This window comes from Mangifera indica, chromosome 19 (genome assembly GCF_011075055.1).
Source record: "Mangifera indica cultivar Alphonso chromosome 19, CATAS_Mindica_2.1, whole genome shotgun sequence".
NCBI lineage: Eukaryota > Viridiplantae > Streptophyta > Magnoliopsida > Sapindales > Anacardiaceae > Mangifera > Mangifera indica.
In genome coordinates, this window is record NC_058155.1 from 1,789,712 (window position 1) to 1,803,159 (window position 13,448).

General features: G+C 31.2%; 1 protein-coding gene across 1 annotated transcript; it reads right to left on the reverse strand.

Moving 5' to 3' along the window:
• On the reverse strand, positions 1–4,560 carry LOC123203687 (immune-associated nucleotide-binding protein 9-like). Its single transcript, XM_044620133.1, has 6 exons — positions 4,436–4,560; positions 3,517–3,784; positions 3,141–3,418; positions 1,834–1,998; positions 1,605–1,739; positions 1–353 (listed from the first exon to the last, which is right to left on the reverse strand). The coding sequence occupies exons 2-6, from the start codon at positions 3,758–3,760 to the stop codon at positions 144–146; spliced, it is 1,032 nt and encodes a 343-aa protein (XP_044476068.1). The 5' UTR covers positions 3,761–3,784; positions 4,436–4,560; the 3' UTR covers positions 1–143.
• Between the last annotated feature and the right edge of the window lie 8,888 nt (positions 4,561–13,448).

Consider the following 13,448-nt stretch of genomic DNA (forward strand, 5'->3'; position numbering starts at 1 on the left):
TTGGGCAATTTCTAGATAACATCACATATATTTGCAGTAAGAACATATTGACATCAAGGTAGGAAAAAGAGCAACAAAGATAACAATCTTAGGTGTTCTTCATTACAACGCACATAATGCACTCACAAATGATTGAAGACCGGTCAAAGAATAGCACACCGACTTTCAGCTCTCCTTCGAAGCTCCTCGGTCTCCCTTTGTGCTTTTTCAAGATTCTCTCTAAGCTTACAAATTTCATCGTTTGACCTCATTTGCTCTGCTTGTGCCTTCTCCTCTGCCTTCAATCGGGCAGCTTGCTCCTCTGCCAATTGCTTCTCAAGCCTACTAGTTGTCTCTTTGAGCTTTGACTCAACCTATTTAAAAACATCAATGTGGACCGTTAAGGCTGAAATTAACAGTATAAGACAATACTTCTCAACCTTCTTGATAAATGAAAAAAAATTAAACATTAACTAAACTATTTCTTAAGATATTAAAAAGGGTGTGTGCCCAAAAATATGAAAAGGGTGTGTGAGCAGAAATAAATGCCAAAAATATTTCTTAAGATATTTTATTAATCTCATATATGATCACTTGCATGTTACTTATGGCAACAACAATCTCATTGGATGTCATCGTAATTCACACTAAGATCATTCAATTAACATTCTTACCATAATCAACACACAGAAAATAGTATTTTTCTACAACAAATTTGAGAAATTCCAGCAATCACAAATCAAAAGATTGTGATAATACCAAATTTATCAAATTAAGACTATTCCCAAGAAAAATAACATCCCTAAATTTGATACTGCTGGAGGACCCTTAGAATCCTACAACCGTTTTCAATGATATAAAAATGTCTGAGGCCATGTAAAGCAGCACATAAGGGATTGCAAACAATAAATTTACAATCATACCATAGACAATGGCTATAGAGAATAAAAACATGGGAGCTCAAAGAAATATATCTACAGTTTTCAACATATTAATGACATATATCCACAATTTTCCCACCAAAAAAGAGTTTATTGACAATGTTTGCATCAGGCTGAAGTCAAACAAACAAATTACATATTTCAACAATTTCTAAAGTTTTGTCCAAATTGATGTTGCCTTCATGAATTAATTGCACCAGACTCACTACAACCTTAAACATATATTCAACAATCCAAACAAGATATACTCATAAAATTAGATAACGAAATTCCTAGAAGTAAAACAAGAAATACAGTACAAGAATGGTTGACAATAATGACTAGGAATAGGGTGCAATTCAATTTGAGCAAACTACCGCAGGTACTCTTATTGTTTCTAAATTCATTGAAAGTCAAAATGCAAAAAGAACATCTACAAAACCTTTATGGAATATTTAACTAATACTCACCAAATAAAAATATGTGAAAATATGGCCTTATAAAAGAGCTTTCTTCAATTAAATGGTAAGTTAAGGTCTCTTGAGAGGTAGGTACTAAATTTAATCTTTCTAGGGACTGTTTTCCCCAAATCTATAAGGTTATACCATAGTTGTACTTTACCTCCATGTAATTATACAACTCAGGCTATCTGAACACAAATACTCATGCTAAAATTAATACATGATAAAGAGATAACAAAATTACCATCTCAGAAATTCGTTTGAGCTGGGCATCATATGATCTTTCTATTTGCTCCTTCAGCTCTGAAATTTCTCGTTTTGAATATCCCTTCAGGCAATCAACCTCCGCTTGTTGATCACGAAGTTTCATAGCCCCCTTCTGTATATCAAATAAAGACGTTTCATGACATATTTAATGTAAACTGCATGAGTCAAAAAAAGAAAAAAAAAAAAAAAAAGGTAAACAAACTAACCTTCAACTCAGCAAATATATCATCTGTGTATGGTTGTCCACCATTCTGCGCTGTGACCCTGTTAACAAGGCAGAGAAGCTCTCCAACTTGGTTAGCTCTTTTGGTTTCATCCTTAGTCTTGTTATCAAAAAGCACTAGTCTATTTTCACACAATGCAAGAATATCCTGAAAATATAAATAAAAAATAGCTAATATTAGCCTTTTTAAAGAATTAGTGAACATTTTAAAACTAGAGCTTGCAGATGTTCAGACTATAAAAAAAAAAGCTAACAAAATAAAATAGTTTAAAAACGATATCAAATGTGCTCATAACGTTTTACAAGGTAAACCATAAAGTTCTGAGACTATGGTTTCACATTGCTTGTAAAATGACTTGATTTACAATAAATACCTACTTCCTGTATAACACAACCTCAAAAGAAAGTCATAGAAAATATATTTATAAGGTAAACAAAAGATAAACAGTATTGAACCACCAGAGAAAATGAAAAACCCACCAATTAGAACATGATGGAAAAGTTTTCCTTCTCGAAATCAGTGGCTCTTAATCGGTAACTTCAATTCATAAGGTGAGATTCCTTAAATTATGTAACAAGGCATGAAATTCTGTGATTGTTTCACAAAACTCAAGCAAAAGCCTCAATTTGTAGACACAAGATGATAGTTTGTTGAGGATCAGCAAACTTGACAAACTTTAGCAGCATTTATTCCAGCCAATTTAATTCCATTCATTTAGAAAAATAAGTACCAAAAAAGAGGCAGTGAAGGATTAATCCATTTTGTTGGTTGAAAGGTTAGGGCTAGAAGAAATTTTTACCATCTGCTCAAATATTTAATGCAATAAAAGAGTGAACTTACTTTTAAGATTTTTCAATTGAAAAAAATTAGAAATAAAAGTCATCTGAGTAAATGTTGGGATAGAGGTGTTTGCATTATTGCTACCAAAAAACATATAGCACTGAAATTAGAGACAGCTGAAAGAAAGAAATACAAAAAACCAATCATGAGGAAAGATCTATAGAGGCTTCAAAGAAAGTTTAATCTTGTAACACTTCACAGTTTTTCAAAAAAATCAATTATGTAGCAAATGGTGGTCCCTCACTGGCAAACCAGTAAATTTATGGAAATCTAGATTCAATAAAAAATTTGAATTGCTAAATCAAATATAAAATTTATAGATCCATAATACTCTAGGGAGTTCCAACCTTAGAGGACACTAGAACTTCAAAATACATTCACTCAAAACAAAGACCTTCAAGAAAATAAACAACACTGCTAATCAATCAAACTTAAGTTCAAAAACAAACCTTTAAAGGATCTGGACAATCACGACCCAAATAGTCATCTAATGTTTCCTCATTATCTTCAAGTTCATCCCCACCGGTGAAGACTACAATCATATAGTCTATAATTTTGTTTCCAAATAAAGTTTGCAGGCTGCGTAGTGCGGCTTCTTCTTCTTGAGAAAAACGGGTTCTCACTGAGAAAACTACAAGGACTGCATGGATACCATCCTTGGCCAACTTAATACATTTGACGATTTCTTTCCCAATAAATTCAAATTCAGCAGAAAAATCAAAGAGTCCTGCAATGGCTCACGACATTAATTTATTTCATAAATAAATTTCAAGTACAATTTAAAATTGCAAATTGTGCAATCAATCCAAGTTACTCAAGCTATACCAGGAGTATCAATAACATTAATGATCTGGCCATCTTTGAGTTGAGTTCTCTGCAATTCACATGTACTAGTAACACCCGATGAACTAGCCCTTGACTTAAAAGCCTTTCTTCCCAGAATACTATTCCCAGTGGCACTTTTTCCATTGCCAGTACGACCAACTAAAACGACAGTCCGTTCTCCACTGGATAGGGAAGGGAGCTCCCAATCATCATCTATCAGACTATCTATTGCACTTCCACCCATTATGTAAATATTAAATTACTTCACCTGCAGTCCAGAACACATCAAAAACAATTTCGATCAATTATTACATTCCATGATGTTCTTCTAGCCACAATCCAACTTCCCACCAAAATTTACCATTCCAACTACCATCCTATCTGTATCTAACGAAATATTGAACATGCAAACTAAACATACAACCTGACATATCATTGCATAACACTGTTCATTATCAACAATTACACTGACCATTTTACTCTAATCTTACCCATTTACTACATGCTTTTTATTTACAAAATTTGATAAATTGAGGTATAAAAACAACCTTCAATTTAGTCCTAATTCACGATCCTGATAAAGCCAAGAGCAGAAACACAATAACAATATTAGTAACTTTTCCCGGTACTGTAAAACGATCATATACGGATTTAAACAGCAAAAATAACAAAATTCGAATCACGATTACTCCAATTATTAAATATATGTGATGAAAAAAAAAATATCATTATTTAAGCGCGAGTTTACCGATGATAAATATAAACAGTCAACCAAACTGAAAAAAAAAAAAACTCAGAACAATTACAGCCTGATCAAGATCGAAATCAACTGGATTCGACACAAAATAACAAAACAAGAAATTTAAATCAATTTATTAAGTAAATATAAAAAAAAAAATTCTTCGGTGAGATTACTTACTTGAGAGACGAGGGAGAGAGACAGAGAGAAGATAAAGACGTTGCGTCAAATACTGAAAAATTTGAAGTCATAAATAGAAAAAGGGATATATTTTTATTTAATTTAAACATTTTTAAGGATGTTCTATTTTTTTCAAATTATCTTCAACTAAATTCTCTGAATTTCCTAGAATACCCCTATGATTTAGCTAATAGCCACCTGGAAATCAATCATACCCTTAAACCTTACACGTGTATAAAGTCCGAATTTAATTTTGGTTTGTTACGTTTATCCATTGAATATGATGAACTTGTTTGTTTTGGAGTTGAGTGTTTACTTGTAGGCTCATTGTTTATTTTTGTTTAATATAAATTTACTTAGCCAAAAAGAAAAAATTGCTAATTTACCTTCACTTATTCATTCAAAAGATTTTAGGTTAGTCGACGGAAACATCTTTTTGGAGAGTTTTACTACTTTCTTTGATGATTTTCTTTTGATGTTACGAGTTTTTGATAAGTGCATATGCTTATAAATTTTAAACATTTGAAAACTCATATTTTTATATAAATATTCTTGTTAATATCAACTACTCTGATATATACATATTTATTAACAAAATCATAAGTTTGATCAAATATATATTAATTATACAAAAATTATTAAATATTTTAATTATATATCTAATATATTTTAAAGCATGTGAGATTAACCCACATCCAAATATTATTCTAACACAATTACTATCATTTAAATATATTATATTTAAAAAAATTATTGTTATATCAACTAATAAATAAGATATGTGACATTAACTAAGGAAGACAACAAGGAGGGATGAGACCAAATACCTTATTTTTTATCTCTGTCCTTGTTCCCATAGAAGATATCAATCTCTATCCTCGTTTCCATTTTTATAAAAGAATTCTCTTTTCGTTGGTGTAAAGATGGGTCAAGGATTTTAAAGTCGGATTGAAATTGTCATCTCTAACATTGATCACTTTTTAAATATTATTTTTATTAGATATATATTGGATTATTATTTTTTAAATAAAGAGATTAAACTTTATTTTTTTCTTATCGAAGGGATCTAACTTTTTAATTTTTCTAATTGAAGGATCTAATTTTTTTATAAAATGGATCAAACTTTCACAATTTTCTATTGAAGATATTGCATTATCATCTAACTTGAACATTTTATGCAATGATATGAACAATTTGTGTGTTGATTAGGATATTTGTAACTCACATAGATAAGGCATGAGTATGACCATGCATATGAGTTATGAAAGGTGAAAAGGCCAAATGCAAGCCCAAGCAAAGTTTATAAGAGGCTTGAGTACATGTTCATAGTTGTCATGAAATCATATAATAGTTTTTATACATGAGATAAGTTATTGTTTTTACATGCTTTCTAAATTCTTAGGTGTAAAGCCATGTGGGACCCAATTTTATAGTACACAAGTTGGCCTAGAGTTCGTGTAAAACATAGGTGGAATTTGATCCTATATTACACATTTGGGTCTATGGTTCCTATAGTACATATGTGGGTCATGTACAATTTTATGACACCCATGAAAATATGTTTTTCTTATAAATGTTTTCAAGGATATGTTTTCTAAGAATGTTGTTGAGAGAGGACACTTATGTGATTCTTCATAGACACCTACAATAGGGCAAATATATACATGTAGTAGTCCAATAGATGTGCCTATGGAAAATGGATTGTATAGTTATGTTACTTATGTAACTAACGTGCCAAATCCTTGGCTTAACCTTGTTCGATTGACATAACTACAATTTATGCATTTGTTTAAGGTAAAGTATGTCGTAGAGCTATGCATGCTAGTAGTGCAACTTATAATTTGTAGTGAGGGCAATTTGATCATCTTTAGTGTAAGATGTAGAACTTCTCTAACTATAGAAAGAAGTACGACTGTGTATATTTGTGGTGCATACCCGATTATAAACTATGTGAGTTGGTCACCATGTATCGTGTTTGAGGATGATCTATGACCATGCATAGATTTGAATTTCGGATAAACATGACTTTGAATATCATGGGGCATGATAAGGATGGACAAAACTGTCTAGATGATTGTGAGAGGAGATTACACAGTCAAGATTAACATTATTTGTCCAAAAATAAATGAGAGTTGGTTTTTGTCTAAAAGAGTCACAATTGCATTTTAATAGTTTTTAGAAAGAATAATAAGAAAGAATAGAGGGTGTAAGAAGAGATTCTCAGTATTAGTTATCAAAGTCTGATCAATAGAAAATGAGAGACCTAGACTCGAGTAAGCCATGTGAAGAAAGCAAGGTTTTTAGATACCAAGAAAGTAGGGAGATGTTTTCATTCTTATAAATGTAGTATTATGAATAAATGATTTTGATATTCTATAACTATAACATATTAGTGTTGGCATGATGAAATGCTATATGGAGCAAAGTTATGTATTGTGGATCTATGTGTGACTATATGTGAAAATATGATGATTAAGAATGAAAAACGTGACCTAAGGCTTAGAGATTTAATTTTCACACCATAAAGCATAAATACTTATTAGTGGATTGCTAAAATTTTCAGTTTAGATGACGGTGCATGACATTGCACAAAGGGATGAATGATTATGCATTTGCTAGGTAGATGATGACATGGTTGTGTATAGGGTGCACAACTATGATTATATGTTTTAGGGATGTACGGTCCTGTATTATAACACCCATAGGTAGGCTTAAGGGTATTTTCATCTTTTCCTCAGTATTGTTATGATTTGAGTGGAATATTATTGATTTTATAGTAGGGACGATTGTGCAACATATGAGTGACACCTGTTTATGCTTTAGAAAGGCAGAAAAGTCATTTCATGTTGAGGGTGCGAAAATGATTAAATATGTGGGAACCTATATGCTTGTGTACGCAGGGGTGCACACCCATGTTTGTTCATTAAATTTGAAATTGGATAAGAACTAGTTTCACAACGATTTCAAAAAAATGCCATTAATGGGTAACCATAGGGACACTTGTGCATGTGAAGCATACAATTGTGTGTCGTGTTTGTTTGGCATATAAAAAGAGGCACAAGACTCGATTTTTTTTTGTACTTATATTCTTTCAATAGCCAAAGAAAGAGAAAGAAGAAGATCAGAGAGTTGTTACAAAGCTTTAGAAGGAGGTTAGATCAAAGGAACTCTATAGCTATGCAAAGAAAGCTTAACTGACAGAAGCCAAGTAAGTGGTTAGCCTCTTTTTTCCTATTATGTGGTTAGTTGAGTTTGATTATTGCAGTTTCATTTGTCAATATGTTATATGGAAGAACATAGAATTTTGAATGACTTATTGATGTTGTGGTATCGAACAAGATAAGTTAGCATGATAATTTCATAGTGTTATACATTACATATTTAAGCGTAAGTAATGTTGGTTTACTATGTGTCATGAAATATGTTTATTATTTGATAATATAAATCATGTTTGTTGAACACAAAGTTTTATAATCATGTTGTGGATCAATTAAAAACTATTTGGCATGAATTAGAAATTATGGATTGTGTTTGGTTCAACTGAAATTGTAGAAACCAATAGAATGTAATTTTCATATTACGATACACAATCATGTAGGTAGTCACATGCGCTTGTGTATCCCCTTGTAGAAGAGAGCTAATCTATTTCAAATGTGCTCATCTTAGGGTTAAGTGATACACGATAATGTGGTATGAGACACATGCCTGTGTGTGGTTTTCTCAAAATAGAACGCTTGTGTTAGGGGAAGGAAAAACCATGTATGGTAGTATTTAATGTCGTTAGTCAATGTAAGGTTGACCATTAATTAACAAGTAGAGGGATGTCTATTCCCAGTATAAGAACACTTTTGCTTAGGCTATGTGTTAGGTACAAGGAGTAGGGCTAATGGATGCTTATGTAATTTGAGTAAAAAGATTATTTTACCCCTAAGCTATGTGTAGAGAAAGGGAAAAGTATATAAAAGCTTTAGCAAGTACAAGATAAGATAACCAGTTATAGTAAAGGTGTCTGATTGTGTGAAAGACAACGAAAACCTCAATCATGATGAATCTAAATTGAAAATAGAAAAGATTAAGAAAAGTGGTGTACACTAGGATAACCAAAAATTATGTGCATAAGTGGCTAAGTATGTTAAAACAATAGAGCTATACAAGAGATAAATACCCATAAGATGCATCATGTACTTGGCGCCAAGACATATTAACCACTTTTTTCAGTTTAGTTCAAATGTACATGGTAAGGGATAGAGACATTACAAGGGCCATCCCAACATGATAATTCAAATAGCAATCTCATAGCTATGTGTATATGGTAAATAAGGAATTGAGATCAGTTTCTCTGTGTTTCTAGGGTATTATAACTAGTTAGCATGAAAGTTCGACCAACATATCCACGAGACATAATAATTAGTAGACATCTGAGATGTCATTTACTTTCATGAGAGAATTAGATATGTCGAGTTCAATTTAGGCCTTAGTTGGTTGTGTGACATAACTTATGTACTTAGGGCACGAAAGAGTCAAGAGTATATTGATGGGCATAAAAGGATACCAAAAACATTTGCTTTAACCACATATAAGCTAAGTGTAGGATGTTGTATCTCGCTTGCAAGTGCATAAATAAAAAAGAAGTATAGTAAATATTAATCTCATAGAGATTGGGAAACTAATTACTTATTTGTTTTGAAGTCTATATTAGCTAAAGAGACTGTATATATGGGATGCTTGTATTGTAAAAATGTGACTATTGATATATGTAAATACTAATTAAAGTAATTAGTGACATATGACTATAACACTACTATTGAACTTTGTATAAGGAAAAACTTTTAGGACTTCAAGTTCACTGACAATCCTATGTAAGATTGTAGATTGTATACAATTACTAAAGTAGTTGTGATGCATTAATGGTTGATATCTTAAGTTATCTTAGTTTTCCTTCCAAGGTTGGCTACGTACGTAAATATCAAATGAGCTCCTCCTTTTATGGCTACTTGAATAATATTTACCTTTACATTTTGTGACTTCAATTACTCTACAAGAATTTGATCTATTTCGAGTATCAAACTTTTAGGTTTAATGAATGCATTCATTAACTTTTTATCTACTTTTTCATAGTCTATGCAAGCCTATTGACATGTGTGTAGATGGGCTACTATCTTATCACAAGCAAGGAATAATCATTCATTAAATCAAAACATCATGATATTATAAAATATAAATAATGTATTACAAAATTACAGGGAATATCAAATTCCCCTTAATTCCTAGAATGAAAAGGTTTAGCCATTCATACTAAGAATAAACACACGATGGTATATATATGTAAACATTACACTCAAAAGCAAAAATTAAAAGATTGTATTTGTGTTATGTATGGGTGCTTCGAGTTTCTAACTATTGCTTTCATTTACTAATGTGCAATGCCGCTTGTATTTCTAATGGCTTACAAAATGGAGATAGTGAATTTCAGTATCGCTAAAGCTCTTTATGAATTGTGTCTATGAAAGAACTCTTTTTCGCTAATTTCTCTACTGGCTTTATATAATTTGTCTCTATGAGGCAACAAGAATACTAGATCCTTTCTTAATTCCCTTTAGCGCCAAATTCACTTTTTCTAGATTTGCTTTTAGCATTGATAGCTGCAGATTGTTTCTTGTTTCTTGCCTGTGAATCTGGCTTTTTCTTATGTGATTAAGAGATTCTTCTAATTTTCCCTTCTTTTCATGAATTCTCTTCTTGTTTTCCACATTTTCTCCTATAAAACAAAATTAAATTAAATAGTAAAAAGACATAAATATAAGCATTAATAAATGAAAAATCCTAAACTATTTTATTACTAAAATACATAAATTAATGATTTTAGACGCAATTTATGGGCACATATTTTAAATGTAACAAATTCTTTCAAACTTAAACCTTTGATTGTCCTCAAGCAATTTACAATCTTGAGAAATGAAGAGAATATGTAACTACACAACTAACACCCCCCCTTTTGACTCATATACTTGGTTTGTATTTGAGAGGAGTAGTCTTTTTTTCTCCATGATTTCTCTTTCCTTTTTTTCTCTGTGCTTTTATTTATTTCCTTCTTTTTTTTCTTGGGGGAGTGATCTTTTCTCTTTCTATTCTTTTTTTTTTTTTAAAATCAACTCCCTCAAACTTATTTCTTTCTATATCTGGGCATTTCTTTGTACTAGAGCCTTTTTTGTCTTTTCTATGTTGTCTTTCCTTGAATATGATATTTGAATACAATGTCTTTCTTCCTTTTAGGGTTAACACTTATGTGGTCAAGGTATGACTCAATTAGTCTAGGTGGGGCAATATGGGTTATGGAGGAAACATCTACATAACCTTTATATATGCAGTTTATAGGCTTAAAGGGCTAGCAAACATCTGTGCAAATACAGGGACAGTAAAAGATTATGTAAAATAGGCTTTTTAAGTTTGAGAAAAAAACTAGACCTGACAGTTCGTATTGTCGGGTTGTGTCAATTTGAGTTTCGTGTTAAAAACTTTTAATTCTAACCCAATTCGAATTAGAATTGTATTGAAATTTTTTAACTCTAACCTAATTCTTGAATATTTGAGTTGACCTGACTCGACCCAAAATGACTTGAAATTATCTATTGTTTTCACTTTCTAGAGTGTTTTTATTGTTTTAATTTATTTACTAAATTACTCAACCTATTATTAATAAAACACATATAACATTTTGTCTTATTTATAAATGGTCTAAAATTACATACTAAGACCTTTAAAATACATTAATAATCTAACTAACTAAATTACATTTTTACTACTTAATAATAAAATAAAATATTAAAATAAAAATAAAAATAATATGAGTAATAATAACTATATAAAGATACAACTATATGTAATTTGTAAATATTTTAGCTACTGTTGATATTACCTTTTAACATTTCTATAATTTATTTCGAATAAATTCTATTAAAGTAACATTTCTCTAAAATATTTGAATTGGTTCGAGTCGTATTAGGTTACTTTCATGTGAACCCTAACACTTTTCGATTTAATTTTGAGTGATTTGGATTGATCCAAAATAAATTTTGTATAAAAAAAAAAGGCCAAAGGACTATTTCCCACCCAAGGTATGCTGTTTTCCTAAGTTTCCCCCGTTAATTTTGAAAATCTCATTTACCCATTATGGCAGTAAAAATTAACGGTTTCAAGGGTAAAATCATCATTTTGTCTGTATTATTAAAAATAAACTTAAATTTGATTTTATTTTCCCCCATAAACCCTAAAAACTAATAATTTTTCCCAACCCAAGTTTTAAAAAATAGCATTTCCCCCTCTAGGGTTTTCAATTTTTTAGAGTTAGTTTTCCAACGTCGTTTCTTCTTCTACAATAACCTCTAGGTGATGCCTTTTCCTCTTCAGTGTGGCCTCCTTCTGATAGTTGTCTTGGGCACTCTCCTCAATGAAGATGAGTCGTTGACGAAGAGTCTTCATCCACGACTGTGCTTAGGACAATCATTGGAAGGAGACCACACTGAAGAGGAAGAGGCATTGCCTAGAGGTCGCCAGAGAGGAAGAAACAACGTCATAAAACTAACTCTAAAAAACTGAAAACCCTAAGGGGAAAAATGTTGTTTTTTTAAACTTTGTTTGAGAGAAAATTGTTAGCTTTTAAAATTTTAGGGGGGAAAATGAGATAAACTTTTCAGGGGTTAGGGTTCCATTAATTTTAATAGTTTATGAGTAGGTAAATGAGATTTTTAAAGTTAACGGAGAGAAACTTGAGAAAATCACATACTTTGGGTAGGAAATAGTCATTTGGCTTAGAAAAAACTTAATCCTAACCCCATTTTTTTCATGTTATGTCGTGTTGAGTTAACGAGTCATATTGAAAATTGTTAACTCTAAAAAAACTATTGTTTACATCGTCTTTCTCTTAATATGGACCTTTAAGATTTCACCTCGAAAGGTTACACAGTTGAGTTCTAGAGCTGGTAAGATTTTGGACAGGTCATTTGGGTTTGCTTAGCTTTCTCTAAGTAAACATTTATGTCTCTGTTAGTAGATCACATTTAGGTGATCCCTAAGGGAAATTGTCATTCTTGCTTCCTTCCTTGCCAATCTCTAGTACCTTCGAATCTTTTTCCTCTTAGGAGTTAAAAAAAAAAATCTAAAAAACTTTTGGTCACTTTATTCTCCTAGTCTAAGGTTCTTTTAGCCTTTATAGAAAACACTTTTATGATGACATGTAGTCTAGTACAAAGATGGCTAATGCATTTGTGTATGTGTGTGTGTAACTGTAACCAGGTGTTTTCTGTGCTCATGTCCAAATTTGCATGCATATGCTCCTAGTATCATACCTATGATGTGAAAAAACTTTCTTAAAACCTAAACTTCCTAAAACCTAAACTCAAAAATAAAACTAAAAATCAAAAATAAAAATTTCAAATTTAAGTTAAAACAAAATATTTCCCTTCCTCACACTTAGAATGAACAATGTCCTCATTGGTCGTATATGTATTTATCCGTTTTGTCTAATTTGATCCTTAAATGTGCTCGATATTGTTTATGAAATCATTAGGTTTCAAAAAACATATTAAGACATTCATTTGGAAAATATTTATGTATGATGAATTAACTCAGATATAAACCAATAAATACTCACTGTTTCCATTGAAGTATGTACAAACAAAATATACAATGAGTATTTAAAAAAACAACAAAAACAAAATCCAATGGGGAAAATATCTAATCATCCAATAAAACAAAAATCCACACTAATTATTCTTTGTGTCTAACTACCTATTATACTTGACCCACAACCATGACCTAAAAATCATCTTCATCATCTTCCTTTTTGCCACTCAAGAATGCCACTGAAATTGTCTCACATATGCTACTGATTTTGATTAATTCCATTTGCATCAGATGTTGGCCTATAGTAGGACCTCTATCTGACATTTCAACACCTTAATTTTTGTCTCCAACATGTGTGTCAACATTATTGGTTGAACAGGTTTGGAAGGCA